At 39.5% G+C, this 14,366-nt stretch overlaps 1 protein-coding gene across 1 annotated transcript in view; it reads right to left on the reverse strand.

Moving 5' to 3' along the window:
• Positions 1 to 1,529: 1,529 nt before the first annotated feature.
• Positions 1,530 to 14,366, reverse strand: part of LOC308102562 (uncharacterized protein) — a 46,064-nt gene continuing 33,227 nt past the window's right edge. The window contains exons 14-20 of the mRNA XM_080452332.1: positions 6,335 to 6,451; positions 5,690 to 5,806; positions 4,847 to 5,436; positions 4,150 to 4,467; positions 3,528 to 3,582; positions 3,025 to 3,178; positions 1,530 to 2,583 (exon numbers count right to left, since the gene is read on the reverse strand). Coding sequence (XP_080308458.1) covers positions 2,463 to 2,583; positions 3,025 to 3,178; positions 3,528 to 3,582; positions 4,150 to 4,467; positions 4,847 to 5,436; positions 5,690 to 5,806; positions 6,335 to 6,451 — 1,472 coding nt within the window. The 3' untranslated portion in view covers positions 1,530 to 2,462. The remainder of the gene's footprint in view (positions 2,584 to 3,024; positions 3,179 to 3,527; positions 3,583 to 4,149; positions 4,468 to 4,846; positions 5,437 to 5,689; positions 5,807 to 6,334; positions 6,452 to 14,366) is intronic.

Genomic DNA, 14,366 nt, shown 5'->3' on the forward strand with positions numbered 1-14,366 from the left:
CCTGACAGCAACGATATGTAAAAAATTTAACACACTCTGCTATAATAGAACAGTGATAATCATGTAGATCTCAGGATTCACATGGGATCGGTTCATCTTTACACCCTCAGTACCGGCCCCCTTTCACCAATAAAATAAATAAAGACAGAGTGCTTGAAACTTACTGAGACCCAGGTGGTCTTCAGGTTCCTGTTCAAGGTGGTCTTCAGGTTCCTGTTCAATGGAAACAGTCCTGGCTGGAGAACTGATCTTCACCTGCAGACTGGACTCCACACACTGGTCTGGAATAAAGGAATACAATAAATACTTTAATAATAAGGACTTTGTGACATGAATAAGAACTGTAATAATAAGACGTGATGCGACATAAATAAGGACTTTAATAAATAGGATGGCTTCTCAATCGTGGCGACAGATTTCCATCATTTGGATTCCATATAAAGTGTGTGTGTGTGTGGAAGGGGAGTAAAACTCAGTCATCAAAATGGAGCCTACTGGCTGGTCTATTGATCTACATGCAATGACAAAAACAGATCTACAACCTAACAACACCTCATCATGCAAACGCTGTGTCATACCTGTAGTGTGTAGATTAATGTTGTGTGTGTAACAGGCATACATGCGGTGTGTAGTAATTTAAAACTGATAAAAGACTAGGGGTCGTTTAGTTTTGGGTCAATTGGGTGTTTCAGGGGGGCCCCAACAAAATGAACTAACCACATGAACCCTATTCTGGGCATATAATAGGCAAACATTCACAGAAAATAGGCAATTCAACACATTACATCAGCTAATTTGGTGTAGATGAAATAAGGAGGAGGCAGTCAACATTGCAGTTCATATAGCATCAAAATCCAGACTATTTTAACCTGTTTTATACTTTTATAAATATGCTTGAAAATAGCGTGGTGCATTGTGAGCTTGTAGATCAGCTATTTACAAAAAACATTGAAAATGTGTTTAGATCTGGGAATAATCTTGAAGAATGTTCAGATCACTTTATTTTATTCACATACCAGTAGACAAACATTTTTCATCATCTGACCATTTTATTGCACACAAAAAAATCACTTTGGAAATGAACTTTTAACATCTTGAGGTTTGTTTTCTTTGACAAGCAATTCAGTCTCATACTGAGTCACCACTCAGTCATGAACCTTATTCATGTCTCCATTTTTGTCCAACATGATATCCTTGTGCTTAACAAGGATATCATTTTATTTGGTCTAGGCCCTGCCTGGACCAAATAAAGGAGCAGCACACTCTAGGAGCAGCACACTTGTTAAATGTCACGCCTGCTGTCGTTACATGGAGAGTCACATGGATGAAAACAACTGTGTAGGGATTCACTGCTTGACTGATATCTATTCCTTTAAGACGTTGGAGAAAAGCAGCATGGATTCCATTCTGGAACACTTAAGTGTCGTCTATCAGCAGGTCAGGATACATATTTTTCTCAAGTCTGTTGTCTTTTTCTCCTATAAATCTGTGGTGACTCAGTATGAGACAGGCCACCCTAGCTGATACAATATTAAAAGTGTTTTATTACTATTACTCAACCTATCACCAACACAACTGACTTTAACGTGTGAAGATATATAGAGAGGAGAAAAGGTATTTCAGGAAGTAGTAGTGGAGTGCCAATATATCTATTAGTATTTCTTATGCTCCTTCTCTCTCTGTGGACAAACTGACAGAGGTTCTTGCCAGCGATGATCTCAATGTGACCAAGGAGGAGACGGTGTTTGAGGCTGCCATGCCGTGGTTAAAACACAGTCCTGACCGCAAGCAGAGCTTTGAAAAGTTCAGTCCTTTCTAAGTGTTTTACCTGATGAAAGTCTATGGAGAAGTCAAAGCAATCTGACTGGCAAAGCTATCATGATGTAATTGTGTATTTAGTTAACTGTTGATGGTCACCGTACACAATAAAATACTTAGTAGGGTTCATTTGGTTCAATGTGTTCAATATTATGTAAAATGGACTTCACAACCTGTGCCTTGGACTTTTTTGAGATTATGCCTTGTTCTAAATGCACTGATATACATAACACAGACATGTATTTTGTCGTCCAAAGGTGATGAAAAATAAACTGAACTGAACGTTAACAGGTCGGACTCTGTGTGTGTTGTACATGTGAGTCTGTTAACCATTTCCTCCACACATTTAATCGTAATACATTCCTCCCACTGTCTGCCACTGCTGTAGCACCCTACTGGCTCACCTGTCAGTACACCTCCCACTCAACATTCCCCGCTGACAGGAGCTGCCCCAACAAGTGACAAATATCACCCTCTCCACCCACCTGTGTGTGTGTGTGTGTGTGTGTGTGTGTGTGTGTGTGTGTGTGTGTGTGTGTGTGTGTGTGTGTGTGTGTGTGTGTGTGTGTGTGTGTGTGTGTGTGTGCTCGCGCTCTCTTGGTACGTTCAGTCCAAAAAGTTATGTTCTGAGCTTTGAGAAAAGCTCAAATGTGCGATTCAAATTCCTTCAGCTCAGTCACGAGCCTCGACAGTTTTAGAGGAACATGGCGCTGTTTCTTCGCCTTCGCCTTGGACCCTCGGTCAGGATTGATTCCAAAGAAAACTCTAAGGAAACAGAAATATTTTTAGCTACACATGCAACTAAATGAATGAAACTGAACTAAAGAGTAACATGCAGACAAAGTTGAGATACTACAGGAGTGGAGCCATACAAATTAGCATACATTTGTTTTCTCCACTATGCCCCTGTGCGTGTTTGTGTGTGTGTGCTGACCCCCATTCTCTCACTGAAAGCCTGGCTGCCCGAGACACACACCTGACTAAAGCAAAATAAGGTAATGAGTAGACACAAAACATTAAAACTTACACATTAACACTAACCCTAACCCACGAAGACGAATGATGAAAAAGTGCATGAGAACGCACAATGCCATTAACAGAGAGTAGGCTACAACAATGCAAATATTAAAAGATAACACGGTAGTCTGTCGTCTAGTAGAATTAATCAAACAATTGTTCAAATGTTCAAAACAATGAGTTGCTTACCTTTGCATGAATTCCAGGGTAAGAGACATCTCCTTTGGGTATTCTATGTTGCAGACATAAAACAAGGAGAAAGCGTAGCTCAGGGCCACGATGGGGGAGGTGATGTGGTCATTGACAACTTCCCGATCGACAGCAATCTTGAATTGCTGGTCACCTTAAACATAGATCACAAAAAAATATATATAATAATAATAAGAAAAAAAAATGTACACACGCGCCAAATCTTCCATACTGAGTCCATACACAGGTTATGGTAAGAACAAGCAAAAAAAACTTTGAAACGGCATTCAGCATTTTGTTAGTCAGACTTGTACATACAATTGTATATACATTTAAAGATTTTGACCCTAATAATCAACATAGTTCTGAGCACCATTTATAAAAACAAATCAACAAACTCCATAACTTTTCATCACAACAAATTATCTTATCAGTAAAACTAAAAACAAATGGAAAACATATCTCCAAGCTTGCTGGGATACAAACATGATTTGACTACAAACCTTTGATTAGGATGCATGGGCTAAGTGGGAGGCTGAGTTCAGCATCCGCAGAGTCCTGTTTTGGGGAAATAAAACAACAAAGATACACACATGAATTTGATAATTTTATGTTTCCAATGTATACAAACACACAGACAGGCAGGCAAATAGACTATCTGCCAGTCTCTGTATCAGAGCTAAGCATTCACAATAATGTTAATAGTAGTTGTAAAAAAATATTTTTCACACAAACAGAATCAATTAATGTTAGAATCGGAATCCTTTCGGTCAGGGGGGTAAATCTGTCCTTACAAGACCTTGTTTTATCAGGGGACGGACTTTGGTCCTTCAAGACAGAGGAGCTCTGTCTGGAAGTGTATATGAGGGATTCTCTCCTGGTCAGGAAAATAAATCAAAGTAGGATTTTACTGATTTGTTTTTATCTTTGTTTCCAGGAGATGGTTTACCAAGTTAAGAGAATATCAGCAGCGCAAAGTTGGTCAACTACGATTGTTTGACTACGTGTATCTATACTTCGACTCAAGTACCGAGTACTGTGGTTGAGTACTTTGTCCACCACTGGATATAGATCATTATCTTGAGATCATTGCCTGGGGTTTAAAATCCATAAAATGTACTGTACCTCATTTTGGTAGAAAAAGTGATCAGGGTTTTCCTTGAAGTATCTCGCAACGCCACAGATCAGCTGTACTGGACCTTCACCCATCTTCATCCCTTTGGAGTCAAGGAAGCTGTTGATGCCCTGTTCTTTTTTGGAAAGTTCCTGTGCCAGCTTGTTTCGTACAGAAAAACCAAGGAGTTTAGATGCATGATCAAACAGGTGAGCAGCTTCAAATAGGAATGGCCACTCTTCCTTTATGACCTTTACAGTGGTTCCATCGTTGATGGTTTCACGCTGGATGGGATACGTTTCAGTCATCAATTTTTGAACAGATGGCTCCTAAAGATATGAGGAAACAGTTAATCAAACTAATCAATTCAATCAATAATAAAATAAATAATACATTTAAATATAAATAATCAACTTTGGGGGAGAAATCAAAATAAATATTGGAAATAGCCAATCTACAAGCTCACAACGTATCCCCTTGTGAACTTGTAGATCAGTTATTTTTGCTTTGTGTGTGCCACTTGCCCACTTGTATGAAAGTATAAAATGGGGCTTAAGTGATTAGACTAATCCATTTAGTTTATTATACAAAACCAATTAGAATTGATATACAAAAAATAAACCAAACTATCAAATATTTGCATCCCCATTACTCAATCAAAAAGTAATCCATACAACACAAGAAAATAATGGATGGTTGCAGCCCTACCTGAGGATCATGGGTTTTGAAGGCACTTTTCAATTCATCTTGTTTAGACCGCAGTTCTGCTCTAAACTCAGTTCCCTCAACAGCAGCATCCCACTCCACACATCCATAACGATCTGAAGGTTTGGCCTTTTTCTTCCTTGGCTCTTCCCCCTCTGCTCGCCTCTTTTCTGAGGTTAATGGCCTCCTCATATTTTCAGCTCTGCTTTCTAGCTGGGCAAAAAGAGGACCACAACCATCGTTCGCAAACGGTTTATTTCCAAAGGGCTCCATCTGTTTGAAAGACAGAGGATATTGTCCTACAATGTTCTTGGCGATTTCCATCAGCTTGGATCTACCAGGTCTTCCGGGGTGTTTATGGATGTAATCGTCAACAACGATCCGAACCATCTGTGATCTTTCTTTCTCCGTTACCCATTTCTTTTCACCCAACGCAGCGATGAGTTTTGAGGGCATTTTGTGCCATGGTACAGAATATGTCTCACAGGATGGGGAGTCGGCTGTTGCAGGTGGTGTTTGAGGCAGATGATCACTCTGTGGCAGAGGTGTAGATGTGGGGCCAGGGCTTGTGAACTGTGGTGCAGCTTGAGAATCTATGGATGACATACATCCCCATAAATTAACCACATCACCAATGTATGAAGCAAAGTAGGACAGTAATAAAATGTTTTATAATAAGGCTCGCTATTTGTCCTGACTGTAGTTGTCCTTTAGTATATCTCAGTAAGACAAGCATACCATTTCTATATGGAGTACCTTTAACCTGAACCTTCTCTGTGACAACTGAGTTACTCGAGTTAAGTTTAAAAATTCTTCAACTGCTGTCCTTATGCTTTGGTCATATACCTATCCTGTACAACTTTACTACAGGTTGTGTACGTTGTGGATCCTCCTGGACTAGACTCGGGCTCCTCTTCTCCTCAGGTGAAACCTTCTCTTTACACACAGGGACGTGCCGGAAGTCTAGAAAAAAGAGACTCTATAAAAAGTTTGAATCTTTTACCTCCACTGCAGTACCTCAGTGCAGAGTAGTGGCTGGACTACAGATTACTCTTTACCCACATCTTAACAGATTTATGATCCTGAAATAGATAACACAAGTAGGTATAATGCTTTTGCTGTCAAGTGGAAACCTCTTTTGGAAACCCCAAAACTGTCACTTTTCAGAATTCTAATTAAAAAAGTAGCAAGAAATATCAGATCAAAAGCTTGTAGATCGGCTATTTTCGCTGCTATTGTGTGACACTGTAGTGTGATGAATTAGGGCATTAATTTACAAAAGAAAAAATACATAAAAAGGTTAAAATATGGAGATACAAGGTTTCTGCCTGACAGCAACGATACGTAAAAAACGAAACAGACTCTGCTATAATAGAACAGTGAAAATCATGTAGATCTCAGGATTCACATGGGATCGGTTCATCTTTACACCCTCAGTACCGGCCCACTTTCACCAATAAAATAAATAAAGACAGAGTGCTTGAAACTTACTGAGATCCAGGTGGTCTTCAGGTTCCTGTTCAAGGTGGTCTTCAGGTTCCTGTTCAATGGAAACAGTCCTGGCTGGAGAACTGATCTTCACCTGCAGACTGGACTCCACACACTGGTCTGGAATGAAGGAATACAATACATACTTTAATAATAAGGACTTTGTGACATGAATAAGAACTGTAATAATAATACGTGATGTGACATAAATAAGGACTTTAATAAATAGGATGGCTTCTCAATCGTGGCGACAGATTTCCATCATTTGGATTCCATATAAAGTGTGTGTGTGTGTGTGTGTGTGTGTGTGTGGAAGGGGAGTAAAACTCAGTCATCAAAACGGAGCCTACTGGCTGGTATATTGATATACATGCAATGGCAAAAACAGATCTACAACCTAACACCATCTCACCATGCAAACGCTGTATCATACCAACCTGTAGTGTGTAGATTAATGTTGTGTGTAACAGACATACATGCAGTGTGTAGTAATTTAAAACTGATAAAGGACTAGGGGTCGTTTAGTTTTGGGTCAATTGGGTGTTTCAGGGGGGCCCCAACAAAATGAACTAACCACATGAACCCTAGAAACCCTATTCTGGGCATATAATAGGCAAACATTCACAGAAAATAGGCAATTCAACACATGTGAGCCTTTACATCAGCTAATTTGGTGTAGATGAAAATAAGGAGGAGGCAGTCAACATAGCAGTTCATATAGCATCAAAATCCAGACTATTTTAACTATAGCGTGGTGCATTGTGAGCTTGTAGATCAGCTATTTACACAAACATTGAAAATGTGTTTAGATTTGGGAATAATCTTGAAGAATGTTCAGATCACTTTATTTTATTCACATACCAGTAGACAAACATTTTTCATCATCTGACCATTTTATTGCACACAGAAAAATCACTTTGGAAATGAACTTTTAACATCTTGAGGTTTGTTTTCTTTGACAAGTAATTCAGTCTCCTACTGAGTCACCACTCAGTCATGAACCTTATTCATGTCTCCATTTTAGTCCAACATGATATCCTTGTGCTTAACAAGGATATCATTTTATTTGGTCTAGGCCCTGCTAGCAGCAGCACACTTGTTAAATGTCACGCCTGCTGTCGTTACATGGAGAGTCACATGGATGAAAACAACTGTGTAGGGATTCACTGCTTGGCTGATATCTATTCCTTTAAGACGTTGGAGAAAAGCAGCATGGATTCCATTCTGGAACACTTCAGAGTCGTCTATCAGCAGGTCAGGATACATATCTTTCTCAAGTCTGTCTGTTGTCTTTTTCTCCTATAAATCTGTGGTGACTCAGTATGAGACAGGCCACCCTAGCTGATACAATATTAAAAGTGTTTTATTACTATTACTCAACCTGTCACCAACACAACTGACCTAAACGTGTGAAGATATATAGAGGAGAAAAGGTTATTTCAGGAAGTAGTAGTGAAGTCCCAATATATCTATTAGTAGGCTATTTCTTATGCTCCTTGGAGCATAAGAAAAGGTGGACAAACTGACAGAGGTTCTTGCCAGCGATGATCTCAATGTGACCAAGGAGGAGACGGTGTTTGAGGCTGCCATGTCGTTGTTAATACACAGTCCTGACCGCAAGCAGAGCTTTGAAAAGGTCAGTCCTTTCTAAGTGTTTTACCTGATGAAAGTCTATGGAGACGTCAAAGCAATGTGACTGGCAAAGCTATCATGATGTAATTGTGTATTTCAGTTAGCTGTTGATGTTCACCGTACACAATAAAATACTTAGTAGGGTTCATTTGGTTCAATGTGTTCAATATTATGTAAACTGGACTTCACAACCTGTCGCTTGGATTTTTTTTAGATTATGCCTAGTTTTAAATGCACTGATGATGTACATAACACAGACATGTATTTTGTCGTCCAAAAGTGATGAAAAATAAACTGAACTGAACGTTAGCAGGTCGGGCTCTGTGTGTGTACATGTGCGTCTGTTAACCATTTCCTCCACAAATGTAATCGTAATACATTCCTCCCACTGTCTGCCACTGCTGTTAGCACCTTACTGGCACACCTGTCAGTGAGGACCCCCCTCCAGGAGGATGTAGCAACTCCGTCCTACACCTCCCACTCAACAATCCCCGCTGACAGGCACTGCCCCAACCAGTGACAAATATCACCCTCTCCTCCCACCCATGTGTGTGTGTGTGTGTGTGTGCTCGTGGTACGTTCAGTCCAAAAAGTTCTGTTCTGAGCTTTGAGAAAAGCTCAAATGTGCGATTCAAATTCCTTCAGCTCAGTCACGAGCCTGGACAGTTTTAGAGGAACGTGGCGCTGTTTCTTTGCCTTCGCCTTCGCCTTGGACCCTCGGTCAGGATTGATTTCAAAGAAAACTCTAAGGAAACAGAAATATATATTATAATATATAATATAATAATAATATAATATATTTTTAGCTACACATGCAACTAAATGAATGAAACTGAACTTAAGAGTAACATGCAGAGAAAGTTGAGATACTACAGGAGTGGAGCAGTACAAATTAGCATACATTTGTTTTCTCCACCATGCCCCTGTGCATGTGTGTGTGTGTGTGTGTGTGTGTGTGTGTGCTGACCCCATTCTCTCACTGAAAGCCTGGCTGCCCGAGACACACACCTGACTAAAGCAAACTAAGGTAATGAGCAGACACACAGCAGGAGCTAATCAATCAATTACTGAAGGAAGTGGGACATCAAAACAAAGTGTCGGAAAAAAAATAATAATAAGATCAACAAGCAAAATATATATATTTGGCTCCTACAGTCACATTAACATTATTCACATACAGTAGCCTAACTGTTCACTAGCCCTCAGCTCAAAGCATGTATCAACAGAATATCAGAAACAAGAAACAATGTTCCTTATTCTAAATGATATGTTGTAGACTTTCGGCGTGTGTGTGTGTGTGTTTTATGTTCCTTGGATGAACATATCAAAACACTTAGTCATAAATGGCCATCATCCTGGACTCGTCTTTGCACATTATTAACAACAAAAGTGCAGGAGTAGCTTATCATTTTAATAAATAACAAAAGTGCAGGAGTAGCTTATCATTTTAATAAAACTGATGGTTTATGTGTGCATGTCAGAAACAGTTTAAATCAAGGCTCATCTAAATGAATCACTGATTATTTTTTAATATAAGTGGCACATTAACACTTACACATTAACACCAACCCTAACCCACAAAGACTGGTGTCCCAACTGGTGGCCCAAGATGAAAAAATGCATGAGAACGCACAATGGCATGGACAGACAGTAGGCTACAACAATGCAAATATTAAAAGATAACACGGTAGTCTGTCGTCTTGTAGAATGAATGAAACAATTGTTCAAATGTTCAAAACAATGAGTTGCTTACCTTTGCATGAATTCCAGGGTAAGAGACATCTCCTTTGGGTATTCTATGTTGCAGACATAAAACAAGGAGAAAGCGTAGCTCAGGGCCACGATGGGGGAGGTGATGTGGTCAATGACAACTTCCCGATCGACAGCAATCTTGAATTGCTGGTCACCTTAAACATAGATTACAAAAAAAATATATATAATAAAAATTAAAGAAAATAATTATGTACACACGCGCCAAATCTTCCATACTGAGTCCATACACGGACAAGCAAAATAGGCGGGTGCAGTTATGAAAAAAAAGCACCTTACCCAAAACAAATTGCAACAAAACGTTTTTCAACAGTTTTTTGTAGTATTAGGTGTCCTTAATAACATACTAAAAGTTTACCAAAGTTTGATCACTGGAAAGGTGTTATTTTCAAGATGGCGTCCAAAATGGCCAAAAAATCTTTAAAATAACCTAACTCCTTCATTATTTATCCTAGACAAGTACTTTTTGTGTCTAACCCTATGTTTTGGGGGCATAGAAATCCACAGGACTTGTCCAAATTGCAGAGATACATTTAGATAATTGTGAAATCCAATATTTAGTTTTTGACTCTTATTAAAACTCTGAAATGTTCACCCGTTTCAACTAGTTATATTTGTTTTACTGGAACAAGGCTTCAAGATATCCTCAAAACACAACAAAACAATAGTCACAATTTTCAGTCATTCAGAAGGTGGCAGAGAAAGAGAATATTGTCAGTTGATATAGTATTGCTTGCAATATTTAAACATTTTGGATAGCTCTGCGGATCAAATGTGAATCAAACTGTCATCTTGTAGACAAGATTTTGAAAAACTTTTTTAACACATTAGGAAGGCAATCAGTGTGAGTGTGTAAAAAGGGGTGGCTACGGAGGTTAGTGCAGAGCTGTCACAACCCATTTCTCTACTGGGTGCCTAGGCAGAGGGGAGTATGAGGGTGGGGTTGTGCGAGGAGGTAAAATGGGGTCTGGTGTAGAGTTTAGTGGGCCTAGGGTTCCCCTCAGGTGGGTACAGGGGAGTATGGGGGTCACTGGATTGCTCCGTGGGCACTTGGAGCACAGAAGAGCAAAGTTATAGGAGCCAAGGAGACCCTGAGCTTCTCCTCTCCCCCATGTCCGAGGTGCAAAACCTTCAACAGTTGGCTCAGACATGTCCCATTAAAGCTATAGTGGGGCACTTGGGAGCTCAGGACGAGTGCTCATAGGCAGCTAAAGAGAATGGGGCTTGTCAGCCCCTGATGCACGTTGTGCATCGCGATAGCCAAATTCCAATTTTTAAGTGTCCATCCTCAAGTCCTCCACTCCCGCCTAAGCCCTGCCTCCGAGCGAGGAGTCAAGGAGCGTCATTTTGAAGTGATAGCAATTATGACGTGTCACACAGTTGGATTGCTGGACTATTCCAGAGCTCAGAGGGTTGTCATGTGGAGGAGGAGAAATTATACGCCACGCATTTCAACAAAGACAGTTCCCCAAACGATACATGAAAGATACACTTGTATCTTGCCAGATTTCACTCCAAGTGGCTTAGGGAGCCTGCGCTCACCTCACGCTGGAGGACAGAGTGAGGAGGAGGCAGAAATGAAGCTTATGCGTTAGGCTGAGAGGAGTATCCCTATGTCGCCTGGCTCACTGGATAGTCCCACTGGTCCCAAGTGGACCTCCATGCTGGCTCCTATGCCCGAGATGGGCACTCGTGAGTGGGCATAGTTAGTGAGGAGGGATTTTTAAAGTTAAAATTATCCAGAAAAAAATATCAAAGTTCAAGGTTATTGCCAGCAGTACCAATCACAAAATAAAAGACATTAATTTTGCACTTAAACTACTACAATCTCAGGAATAAGATGTCTGTGACAAGCAAATCTGAACCCTATCCGGGCACACTCCTCTACCCGCCCTACCCAAGACAGTAGACACTAAATGTTGTGATAGCTCTGTGCTGACTTGCACATCCTCTCCAAGCCCATAAGGGGCCATTTCTCCACTGTAATATTTGAGAATTTGGCCAATTTTCTATTAAAAAGGTCTTAAGAGTCATTAAATTGTAACTTTAGAAAGGTGCAGATACCCTGTACTATACTGTATGTTGGTTTGTTTACTGTTGAGTGAGACCCCCAGTTTGGGAACCACTGCCCTAGTGGACTAGGATTATTATTTCATTTCACAATTACAATGTATATGTATATGTGCTTATAACCATGCTTATAACCAATTCCTTTATAATTGAACTTGTAATCACTTGACTATAATTTATATATGCTAATTAGATTTCAAGATTACCAAAACATGGGGTTAGGCACCAACATTACTTGTCTAGGATGAATAATGAAGGAGTAATGGTCTTTTTAACCCATTAAGACCTGTAACTGTCTCATTTTTAGATTTGAGCTAAAAAGCATTATTTTACACTTTGGGCTATTCAAAAATAGCAGATATACAAGCTCATAGCGCGGCACCGAGTGCCGCGCTACGAGCTTGTAGATCTGCTATTTTTGAAAAATCATGAAAATGTGTGCAAATCTTATGAATATATATATTTTTAAAGCGAACATTTTTTACTCAAATCTTTGCTTCTTGGGGTCCCTGGAACAAAATATTTTGATGGGGGTCCGCGGCCAAATACATATAATTTTGGGGGTCCTTGACATGAAAAAGATTGAGCACCACTGATATAGAAACATACGTTTTTCAGAAAACTGTTGAGATTTAGGAGACATGTAGAATCGGCTTCAGGTCTCAATGGGTTAAGGAACTGGCGGCGGCCATCTTGAAAATGTTACCTTTCTAGTGGTCCGATTTTGGTAAACTTTTGATATGTTATTAAGTACACCTAATACTACAATAAGCCATTGAAAAACCTTTTGTTGCAATTTGTTTTGGGTCAAACCATAACTGCACCCGCCTAAAACAAATTTTGTTTGTCAGACTTGTACAAACAATTGTACTTACGTTTAAATATTTTGACCCTAATAATCAACATAGTTCTGAGCACCATTTATAAAAACAAATCAACAAACTCCATACCTTTTCATCAAAACAAATTGTCTTATCAGTAAAACTAAAAACAAATGGAAAACATATCTCCAAGCTTGCTGGGATGCAAACATGATTTGAAAACTTATCTCCAAGCTTGCTGGGATACAAACATGATTTGACAACAAACCTCTGATTAGGATGCATGGGGTACATGGGAGGCTGAGTTCAGCATCCACAGAGTCCTGTTTTGGGGAAATAAAACAACAAAGAACATGAATGTGATGATGTTATGTTTCCAATGTACACAAACACACAGACAGACACACAGACAGTGTCTGTATCAGAGCTAAGCATAGACAATAATGTTAATAGTAGTTGTAAAACACTAACAGAATCAATTAATGTTAGAATCGGAATCCTTTCGGTCAGGGGGGTAAATCTGTCCTTACAAGACCCTGTTTTATCAGGAGACGGACTTTGGTCCTTCAAGACAGAGGAGCTCTGTCTGGAAGTGTATATGAGGGATTCTCTCCTACTCAGGAAAATAAATCAAAGTAGGATTTTACTGATTTATTCTTATCTTCGTTTCCAGGAGAGATGGTTTACCAAGTTAAGAGAATATAAGCAGCGCAAAGTTGGTCAACTATGATTGTTTGACTATGTGTATCTATACTTCGACTCAAGTACTGAGTACTGTGGTTGAGTACTTTGTCCACCACTGGATATAGATCATTATCTTGAGATCATTGCCTGGGGTTTAAAATCCATAATATGTACCTCATTTTGGTAGAAAAAGTGATCAGGGTTTTCCTTGAAGTATCTCACAATGCCACGTATCAGCTGTACTGGACCTTCACCCATCTTCATCCCTTTGGAGTCAAGGAAGCTGTTGATGCCCTGTTCTTTTTTGGAAAGTTCCTGTGCCAGCTTGTTTTGTACAGAAAAGCCAAGGAGTTTAGATGCATGATCAAACAGGTGAGCAGCTTCAAATAGGAATGGCCACTCTTCCTTTATGACCTTTACAGTGGTTCCATCGTTGATGGTTTCACGCTGGATGGGATACGTTTCAGTCATCAATTTTCGAACAGATGGCTCCTAAAGATATGAGGAAACAGTTAATCAAACGAATCAATTCAATCAATAATAACATAAATAATCAATTTAAATACAAATAATCAACTTTAGGGGAGAAAAAAAAAAAAAAAAAAATGGAAATAGCCAATCTACAAGCTCACAACGTATCCCCTTGTGAACTTGTAGATCAGTTATTTATGCTTTATGTGTGCCACCTGCCCACTTGTATGACAAAGTATAAAATGGGGCTTAAGTGATTAGACTAATCCATTTAGTTTATTATACAAAACCAATTAGAATTGATATACAAAAAATAAACCAAACTATCAAATATTTGCATCCCCATTACTCAATCAAAAAGTAATCCATACAACACAAGAAAATAATAGATGGTTGCACTTGCAGCCCTACCTGAGGATCATGTGTTTTGAAGGCACTTTTCAATTCATCTTGTTTAGACCGCAGTTCTGCTCTAAACTCAGTTCCCTCAACAGCAGCATCCCACTCCACACATCCATAACGATCTGAAGGTTTGGCCTTTTTCTTCCTTGGCTCTTCCCCCTCTGCTCGCCTCTTTTCTGAGGTTG

This window comes from Gymnoscopelus braueri (assembly GCF_963280865.1).
Source record: "Gymnoscopelus braueri genome assembly, chromosome: 16".
Taxonomy (NCBI): Eukaryota; Metazoa; Chordata; class Actinopteri; order Myctophiformes; family Myctophidae; genus Gymnoscopelus; species Gymnoscopelus braueri.